Source organism: Entelurus aequoreus, linkage group LG02 (genome assembly GCF_033978785.1).
Source record: "Entelurus aequoreus isolate RoL-2023_Sb linkage group LG02, RoL_Eaeq_v1.1, whole genome shotgun sequence".
Taxonomy (NCBI): domain Eukaryota; kingdom Metazoa; phylum Chordata; class Actinopteri; order Syngnathiformes; family Syngnathidae; genus Entelurus; species Entelurus aequoreus.
Window position 1 is genome coordinate 50,560,833 of NC_084732.1, and position 10,085 is coordinate 50,570,917.

The 10,085-nt window shown below is 39.2% G+C and overlaps 1 protein-coding gene across 4 annotated transcripts; it reads left to right on the forward strand.

The window, feature by feature from the left end:
- The first annotated feature begins 269 nt into the window (after nucleotides 1–269).
- LOC133663459 (uncharacterized) lies at nucleotides 270–7,145 on the forward strand. Of its 4 annotated transcripts, XM_062067948.1 has the most exons (14): nucleotides 270–467; nucleotides 623–853; nucleotides 1,108–1,185; nucleotides 4,095–4,172; nucleotides 4,262–4,336; nucleotides 4,442–4,468; nucleotides 4,587–4,777; nucleotides 4,980–5,097; nucleotides 5,251–5,342; nucleotides 5,458–5,535; nucleotides 5,625–5,699; nucleotides 5,798–5,900; nucleotides 6,142–6,212; nucleotides 6,889–7,145. In XM_062067948.1, the coding sequence occupies exons 5-13, from the start codon at nucleotides 4,281–4,283 to the stop codon at nucleotides 6,146–6,148; spliced, it is 747 nt and encodes a 248-aa protein (XP_061923932.1). In that variant the 5' UTR covers nucleotides 270–467; nucleotides 623–853; nucleotides 1,108–1,185; nucleotides 4,095–4,172; nucleotides 4,262–4,280; the 3' UTR covers nucleotides 6,149–6,212; nucleotides 6,889–7,145. The 4 variants fall into 4 exon arrangements, with proteins under 4 accessions (XP_061923932.1, XP_061923939.1, XP_061923924.1 ...); XM_062067955.1 differs by having other exon boundaries at nucleotides 270–853; nucleotides 5,798–5,938; XM_062067940.1 differs by having other exon boundaries at nucleotides 270–853.
- Nucleotides 7,146–10,085: the final 2,940 nt, after the last annotated feature.

A 10,085-nucleotide genomic window follows, 5' to 3' on the forward strand; every position in this document is an offset into this window, starting at 1 on the left:
ACAGCATTTAGGCTCCTACATGTATCATTATTGTTTTAATGGTTTAATGGTTAATGGTTGTTGTATTTTTTTTAAATTCATTAATTAAACGTATTCATTCATTACCTTTTTCATCATGACAAGTCTGCCTTACCTGCCTACACTGACCCCACACAGCAGAAGACTGCTATACGGATCCGCCTTCAAGTTGCCCAACCCGCGTTAATGTCACATTCGTTTTGGCTCCGCCTAGAGGATACAGCTCCGCCTCTGAAAATTGTACAGTCAGACAGCTGATCCTGAGCGGACTCGTGTCTGATTCGCATACGCGGACGCGACAAACCAAACCGGCGCGCGCCGCCTAGAGTTATAGGCTCCGCCTACGCGCGCTGAGCCGACCAATGTCTGCACCCGCAGACGTGGACGCGCCTACTAGCGTGTACGCGCATGAGCCAAGATCTCTGGACTTTCTTTGCTGGAACACGAACGTAAGTATAGATTTATTGATTTATTGCTACATTCGCAGTTAAGATCAGCCTTTGTGTTTCCATCATCATTTATGTATGATTGTAATGACGTTGTTTGATATTAGGACTAGCAGTAAAACTTTATATTCTGTAAAAAAAGGCTGTTTTATTTCCAGCGCCGCCTCCCAGAATGCTTTGCATGGGGACGTGCGTCTGACGTCACGTATACAGAAAATTCGAAATGGCTGCACGCGGTAGGTGAGGCCCGAGCAAAGAAAAGTGGAAAAGAGTGTTATTCGTCAAAAAACCCACACAACGACGGTCATTTTTTCGCCGTGCTATTGTAAAATTGTCTTTTATCTGTGTTTTGTGTTCCGGGGGACCCCGACTCCAGAATGTGAAAGCCGGTGAGTCAAAAGTTCAATACAGTTAACTTAGGCCATCTTTTGTTAGAGGCTGTGAATGTGTGTAGGTTACATGCTACGATATTCCACATATTTCCAACTGCTTGAAACGAAAGCGTATTACTTTATTGTCAGTGTTGTTTAGGCCCAGGTCGCTAACGTTACTGCGTTAGTCAACAACGTAACGTTAACGGAGTGGAAACAGCCGTTCTTTGCCATTAATATGAGTGTGTATTATTTCTTTCTTTGTTCTTTAGTGGAGCTCAAGATCCTGTTTACTGTGGACTAGCTGTGTGTGACGCCATGTTGTTTTTGTTTCCATTACCAAAAAAAAGGTATGTCTATGTGTTTTTTGGCATAGTTAATTGTAGAAAAAAATATAAAATGAGGTGATGTGAGTGGGAAAAATTGCTGCACATATTAAGGATCCTTTTTCTTGATCTATATTTTTGTTATTTGCTGATGTATATATTTTATATGCTGTTTTTTATTTAATTAATTTTTTAGAGACTATTTTATGCTTTATTTACGTTTTTTTATTATTATTATTTTATTTACTATTATTATTATTATTTCCACATGTAAGCATAAATAATTGATCATATTAGTACATTGTTTGATTGCTTTGCTTAGTGCATTCCATAATTTAATTCCACATACTGATACACTGAAGGTCTTAAGTGTTGTACGTGCGTACAAATGTTTTAAATTACATTTCTCTCTAAGACTATTTTTCTGCTCTTTTTTTGAGAAGAATTGTTGTATATTCTTGGGTAGCAGGTTATAGTTTGCTTTGTTTATAATTTTAGCTGTTTGCAAATTCACTATGTCGTGGAATTTCAGTATCTTTGATTCAATAAATAAAGGATTTGTGTGTTCTCTATATCCAACATTATATATTATTCTAACTGATCTTTTTTGTAACACCGTTAATGAATGAAGTGTACTTTTGTAATTATTTCCCCATATTTCTACACAATAACTCAGATATGTAACACTAGTGAACAGTAGAGAATATGAAGTGATTTTTTGTCTAGAACATGTTTTGCTTTATTCATTATTGACGTGTTTCTTGCTACTTTATGTTGTATATTTTTAAGGCTGCAGCTAACGATTATTTTTCTATCGATTAATCTATAGATATTTTTTTTCGATTAATCGGTTAATCTATAGATTATTTTTTCGATTAATCAATAGATTATTTTTCCTTTTACCGATTATTTTTTTATTCAAAATGAAGATGAAAAAATAAATGTAGGCCCGTTTTTTCAAAAGGCATGGCTTTTATTTACAAAAAAAAAGAAGTATGGCCACTTAGTCAACATTGACAACAACATGACTAAATATTCTGTAACAATGTAAACATTTAAAACTTTTAACATTTAACAAAATTAAAAGTAGCTTATTTGCTTTTTAATGTGCAAATATAAAAGTCAACATCCAGTGCAAATCTTAATATTCTGCAATAGTATAAGCATTTCAAAAGTAAAAGTATTGCTTATTTTGCTTTAAAATGTGCAAAAATAAAGATAAACATCCATTACAAAAAAGTGCAAAACGAAATATTCTGTAACAACAGTGTAAACATTTCAACAAAAGTGAAAGTATTGCTTATTTGCTAAAATGTGCAAAAATAAAGATAAACATCCAATACAAAAAAGTGCCGTTTCTAAATATTCTGGAGCACTGTAAACATTAAGTATTGCTTTTAAAATGTGCAAAATAAACATCCAGTCCAACACAGTACACAATAACCAATTCTACTCATTCCAGTGAGTGACTAACAGTTGTAATGAAGAAAGGTTAGCATGTGTACATGCTCTGCTTCTTTTCTTGTTTACAATATTCCCAGCAGCTGAAAATAGGCGCTCAGAAGGGGTCGATGTGGCTGGAATTGAGAGGTAATTAGCCTTCACCTCAAGCCAGGACTGCGAGCGAGCTGAGCTGCAGTTTATATTTCTAGAAGGTCAACGGGCTCATAGTGATGTTACTAGTAGTTGACTGGGAGGTGTTTATTATCATTTGGGGAGAGTCCGCTGCCTGATGCTCACCTGCTAAACACCTATCTGCTCCACGCTGAAGCGCTGACTACATGCGCTCTGAATACACACTGCTGATTGGCTAATAATGCTTTGTGTGTACCAATCAGATGGTTGTGTGGGTGGGACAATGCTGCGTGTGTACCAATCAGATGGTTGTGTGGGTGGGACAATGCTGCGTGCTGAGACAGAGGCTGAGGAGCGAAGCAGCTTGTTAAGACTTTAGCAGCTAAAGTTAGCTTTAGCTTAGAAACTCGTTCGGTACACCCCCGTACCGAACCGAAAGCCCCGTACCGAAACGGTTCAATACAAAACACGTACCGTTACACCCCTAGCAGATACAAATGACACATTCATGTTTTTGTGTAATGATGACAACGTATGCTCGCGCGGACGATTGACTAGTTGATGGTTTTCTTTTCAAATGTTCGTTCATAGCCGTTGTGCTGCTATGATAGGCCATTTCTGCTCGACACAGTGTGCATACAACAACATTATTAGGCCGTTTATTGAAATACTCCCACACTTTTGACCACTTTTGGCATGCTTTTCCCCCCTCGCTCGCACCGCTCGCATCGTCTGCTTTGCTTGTCTGCTTTGCGCTTCGGCATGACGGTAGTGTGACGTAAATATGCGACGCGTCGACGCACAAAAACGGCGTCGACATATTTACGTAACCGATGACGTCGATGACGTCGACTACGTCGACGCGTCGTTTCAGCCTTATATATTTTTTACTTGAGATTTCCAGTTCAATTTATCATCAATCATTATACCTAGAAATTTGGTTTAATTTACTCTTTCAATTTCTATTCCGTCTATTTGTATTTGTGTTTGACTTTCTTTTCTACTGTTACCAAATAGCATTATTTTAGTTTTACTGAGATTCAAAGATAGTCTGTTTTTGTCAAACCATCTTTTTAATTTGTTAATTTCTTCTGTTATCATTTGTATTATCTTCTGTGTGTTCTCTCCTGAACAAAACGCTGTTGTATCATCCGCAAATAATACTAACTTTAAATCTTTTGTAACTTTACAAATGTCATTTATCTAGACATTGAATAATTTAGGTCCTATATTGATCCCTGAGGTACACCACAGGATATATTTAGCGTTGTAGACGAAACCACCACATTAATATTAAAGATATGGTTAACATTCTTAGTGCTAAAGATATTCCCCTCTCCTTGTATCCCTTCTCCCAGCTCCACCGTCTCGCAGAGTGCCAGCAAGAGTCATGAGTACTTGTCAACTCGACTCCTCAACTGGAGATAACTTTCTAGGTAAAGACTGATCTCCAAAATAATATCTCAGCATCCAGTAACCATGGTTAACAGATCACAACCATTTAATACCAATTTATCTCCCTTAGCACCTCACCATGGGGAAGGATGTATTCATATGCCTTCACCAGCACATGCATTAAATATGCAGAGAGTTACACAAGGTAGGGACTGATCTCTGTATACACTACACCCATAATTTCAAACCCTACTTTACGATTGAGCTGAAGTTCTGACTATTATGACCTGTACTTTTACCTTTCTTATAGTTCTTACCACCTTGGGGCACCATTCAGGTAAAATCTCAGCTCATCTTACTTGCTTATTTGTATACACTAACACCTGTGCATGCTTTTGTCCACGTTGTTCCTTTAACGATGAATAAATACCCCTTTTCTTTCTTTCTACATTAAGGGTGCCTTTTCATCTGATTACATTTATAATGAACAGGGACATTGCGGTTGTCCCAAGTGGATGGTATGATGATAGGATGGTTTTCTGGCCCAGCTTTAAAAACACCGACAGAATTGAAAGGGCCGCTTTAAATGAGGAGCAGCATGAGCCAAACTGGCCAAGATTTGACGTTTCTGTTGTCCGAACTTGTGGTATGCAAATTCATAATCTTCTTGTTTAAAAATAACGTCATAGTTGCTTCTCTTTATGCTTGGAATAACCTATTGTGTCTATGTTCTGACCAGGTCTCTTGTAAGAGAGAGACCTGATTTATCATCATCAATAATAATAATATTCTGTTCAGCTCTACAGCTAATTTGAAACTCATGTTCATTTCAACATATTCAATTTTAGACAACTACAAAGACGCATTAAAAATAATGCAACAATATGGAAAGGGCTGCAACACCTCAGACCTGCAATCTGAGGCAGAGAACGAGGAGCTGCCAGAAAAAAGGAACAGGAAGCCAGTGTAAGTGTGTTCCGTCTTGTTTTTGTCATGTTTCTACAGTAATAGGAAGGTTATTTCCGGTAGCATTCAAAAATAGACCAGAGATGCTTGTACTATATGTATATTTGGCAATTTTGGTATTGCAATAATCCTAATGATATGGTTACCCAACAGCCATCGTCTCGGGGACTCAGATGATAGCGAAGAAGACCCGGGAAATAGTGACCTCACATCTCTGGGGTTGGCAAGCCAATTGCACAGGCAGAGTAAGGAATAATCTCTAAACATCGAAAACAACAAAACCACCACATTAATATTAAAGATATGGTTAACATTCTTAGTGCTAAAGATATTCCCCTCTCCTTGTATCCCTTCTCCCAGCTCCACCGTCTCGCCGAGTGCCAGCAAGAGTCATGAGTACTTGTCAACTCGACTCCTCAACTGGAGATAACTTTCTAGGTAAAGACTGATCTCCAAAATAATATCTCAGCATCCAGTAACCATGGTTAACAGATCTCAACCATTTAATACCAATTTATCTCCCTTAGCACCTCACCTTGGGGAAGGACGCATTCATATGCCTTCACCAGCACCTGCATTAAACATGCAGAGAGTTACACAAGGTAGGGACTGATCTCTGAAATATTAGTGTATAGATAGGCCCCTTGGGTATTACCAGTCATGGTTAACTGATGGCTCTCTCACAATGCTATTGAACTAGGAACGGCAGTCCCTCCTCGACTCCCTCCACCCCCCGCACCAGCAGCCCTCAACATGTGGCAGACAGAGGAGCCTGGATCCAGCCTGGCCTACAGGCCAACATGGTGAGGGGAAAGAATGGCCGACAACATTTCCTGCTCTGGTGAGCAATAACTGACAAATACCGGATGGTCATTCTGTGCCACAAATTTTGGAAAAAATTCAAATTCACAAGCAATCACATATTTTCTTCAAACTTTGTCAATAACTTTTGTCATTAACTAAGGTCAATAGCTAATGTCAGGATTATGAGTAATGAGGATAAACACTGAAACATGTTAATTTTATACTGCTGTTTGTCAACAGCGCCTGAGGTAATCCACATCCTTAGCCTGCTGGAAACTATTAAGCACAACCAAGACCAGCTGATTGCGAAGGTAAACTTCTTAAGCCTTGAATAGGTCAATAATTCATAATAACATTGATTTTGATTCATTATTATTTTTTAAAGAAAGAAACAGCCTACATGGCAGCTTTGTGTGATTAGAGTAAACATTGCTACATTTTCTTGTTACATTTCACCTGTTTGCTCTTTAAATACCACTTTTAATGTTTTTTATTTATTTCGATCATATTTTTAAAAAATGTGCCCTGGGGCCGTTAAAAAATGACCTGCAGGCCGCAAATGGCCCCCGGGCCGCACTTTGGACACCCCTGGCCTACACGAATACAAACATAGAATGATAGTACAAATATAATAAGAAAACAATGTCAACCTCCCAAAGTTGGGTTATGGATATTTATTTATGCCCCCCACCCCCAACCCCCCGCCGCCGTCATCCAACAGAGCCAAACAAGTACTCTGATCAAGGAACCAAATAACGATATTGTTTAAACATTTTGGATGTCTTGCACACCTATACCCTGATCACAAAGTCATAGTTTACGCACCTTATTTTAACCACCTCCAGTAACTTTAAGTCATGTTTTTTTTTCCAAATGTAATCTCCTTAATACCTATCACATATTTTGTATTATGTAAGCATACTTGGCTTTGGATGCTTCCTACCATAAACATAAATGTATCTGTCTTGTAATCTTGTTTGATTACAGGTGCTGTGAGTAAAAATGTGTTGACAAGGTCAGCCACGGACGCTGAGGTCACCAAACACGCCATCAGGTGGTTCAGCTTGGCGGGGGATCGGGCAATGAGGAGACGAGTCCCGCTTCCACCTCCTCAGGAGGAATAGAGATGTATATGTATAAATAAACAACCTTTTATTGGACTTCTTGTCATTCACCAGTTATTCATTTTCTGATATGTTAGCTGTGCATGGAGCAGCGTTTCCTTGAAGTTGTAGCCTAATAGATTAAATATGTATATTTACTTTTTATATATATATTTATATATTATATATTTACTTTATAGAGTGAATTGACCATTTTCTGTTTCTGCCTATTGACAATATTGTTAGTTTAAAAATACAAGGCAATGCATATGTAAGCCTATATTGCTGTAGTAGGGCTTAGTGAATTTTTTAGTTTCCTATTTTATCCTACAGCAAGAACAGAAGGGATTTTGAAAATAAGATAAAGGGGTCCAAAACGGCCAGATGAGCCAGGGTTTTTATGAGTCCGTTGCTGGTCCGCGGCGGGAGGTTAGGCTTTGATCTTGGGTGCGGAGCGGATGCAGCGCGCCGTAACGGCGCGCGGAAAAAAGGCTTTGATCATGGGTGCGGAGCGCATTCAGCGCGCCGCCACGGCGGATCCGCTACCTGCCGCCGTGGCGGATACGTTCCTGAGTGCAAATGGACGCCGATGCTGGTCCGTTTCGCGGTTCCGTTCCAGAAAGCGCGATACCTGCGCGGGGGATCCGCCGCGGAGTGTTTTTGCTGTGTGGGACTGTACGTCCCTGATTGCCATTGTTGTTTGCTCACAATGAAGGAAGCTAACAAGCTAAATGCATCAAAGCACAATCCAGGTTTGAGCCCTAAATTTGCCTCCCATCTTATTAAAAGCATTTTAAATGATAAAATGTGTATGTACTCACTACTGATGAATGATAGGTAAGGATGATCAATAGAACAGATTAAATCACAGTTGACTATAAAATCTCGTGCTTCAGTTGCCACAAAGGGCGCTGTACCGTTTACTGCAAGGCCAACCCGCCATATAGGCACAACATGCGCTGTGCATAGGGCGCCATGATCTGTGAGAGGTCCCATCTTGTGTGAATAAACCCACATAAAATGTCAATTAATGAATGACAAGGCGCGTCATATAATTTTTTGTCCACAAACGTACACTGTAAAAAAAAAATGTTGAGAAAACGCAAATTTTCAAGGCAACATGACGCAACAAGATTTTTGCGTTTTTTTCAACTTTTGACTACTATTGTTGACTTAACTTAGATTTACAAGTTGAGATAAAAGTTATGTCAACTCGGATCTTCTTGTCAGTAATATCACATATGATCACAAGTTAATATTCCATATGATTTGTGGATTTATTCTTTTGTAAAAGTCAATATCTAAATTCCATTTAAAGCAGCACAAGTTAATATCACATATGATCAGGGGCGCCGCTAGGGATTTTGGGCCCCATGAAAAGAATCTTTACAGGGCCCCCAACACAGCGGCAACATTTTTTGATGCTATTTTACATACAATTATGCATTTTAATGGGCCCCCCTCCATCATGGGCCCCTAGAATCTGTCTCCTTTACCCCCCCTTTCCGGCGCCCCTGCATATGATCACAAGTTAATATCACATATGATCACAAGTAAATATCACATATGATCACAAGTTAATATTCCATATGATTTGTGGCTTTATTCTTTTGTAAAACGGACCAAACTCGCCACAAAATTAACTACAACAAGATAGATTTTTCAAAAAAGATTTGAAAGATTGAAAGATCCGAGTTGACATAACTCTTATCTCAACTTGTAAATCTTAGTTAAGTCAACAATAGTAGTCAAAAGTTGAGAAAACGCAAAAATCTTGTTGCATCATGTTGCCTTGAAAATGTGCGTTTTCTCTACTTTTTTTTTTTTTTACAGTGTATTGCCGGCCGGTTCCTGGAATGACTTAGGTGTCAAACTCTTTTTTTTTTTTGAGGGCCAGATTGCAATTATGGCTGCCCCCACCCAATCAGGGATTTTGACGGTGGAATGCAACGATTGGTATTCATAGCTGTCAACCAGAGATGGTTGTTGCAGTTTGAGTGGAGTCCAAAACCCCCTCAGCCCCGGGGCCACTCCTTGAATTAATGCGGCCCTGGTAATAATGAATATATATGAATATAAACGTATAATAGCCTTGTTACACAATTTGCTAGGGCAACTGTTTTTGATTATTATATTTTTACCGACTGATGGATAACTTGCTTTCAAATCATATGTCAAGTTAACAACTATTTTAGTGTTTATTTTTGATAAACAAAAAAATGCTTGGAACTTCAGATAATATCAAAGTGTGGAACATTTGCAATTGCATGTGCAACATTTTTCAGCCAGAAAGTGGGGTTTTTTTTACTTCAAGCCTTTCACATCAATGATGTGGCGGACTACGTTGAAATGATGTGGCGGGCCATATTAGAATAATGTGGTGGGCCAAAATAAAATAACATGGTGGAGCACATAATATGACGTGACCCGTCGACATTAGAATGATTTGACAAATAAGGTGGCGGGCACCCGACCTTGACTTTGACACCTGTGGCTTAGACGTTACTTGCTTTGGCCTTCGTGTTGCTCAAAAAGATAAACACAAAGATCTTACCTTGTTTTATATCTAGACGCACACACACGTTATTCTCGGTCGTTGTAATGATGATATGATGTAGCAGGTGCAGATGCAGTGAGAGTGTTTGTGTGTTGCTTACGACCCCAGTTCAGCCCTGATTTGCTGTATCAATATGATGTGCATTATCTTATTTGTATTGATAAATTATTACCAATTTAGGGTGAATGGAAACATTTTTTTTATATTTGGAGAAATATTTTAATTTATGGCAGCACGGTGGGGGAGGGGTTAGTGCATCTGTCTCACAATACGAAGGTCCTGAGTAGTCCTGAGTTCAATCCAGGGCTCGGGATCTTTCTGTGTGGAGTTTGCATGTTCTCCCCGTGACTGCGTGGGTTCCCTACGGGTACTCCGGCTTCCTCCCACCTCCAAAGACATGCACCTGGGGATAGGTTGATTGGCAACACTAAATTGGCCCTAGTGTGTGAATGTGAGTGTGAATGTTGTCTGTCTATCTGTGTTGGCCCTGCAATGAGGTGGCGACTTGTCCAGGGTGTACCCCA

What these genes read in the sequence shown, in the direction of transcription:
- LOC133663459 (XM_062067940.1), top strand. Translation starts at nt 4,281, where the DNA reads ATGTATTCATATGCCTTCACCAGCACATGCATTAAATATGCAGAGAGT. An exon ending in AAAAGGAACAGGAAGCCAGT is followed by an intron (nt 5,098 to 5,250) that starts GTAAGTGTGTTC and finishes GTTACCCAACAG; the next exon opens with CCATCGTCTCGGGGACTCAG. An exon ending in AAGCCAATTGCACAGGCAGA is followed by an intron (nt 5,343 to 5,457) that starts GTAAGGAATAAT and finishes CCCTTCTCCCAG; the next exon opens with CTCCACCGTCTCGCCGAGTG.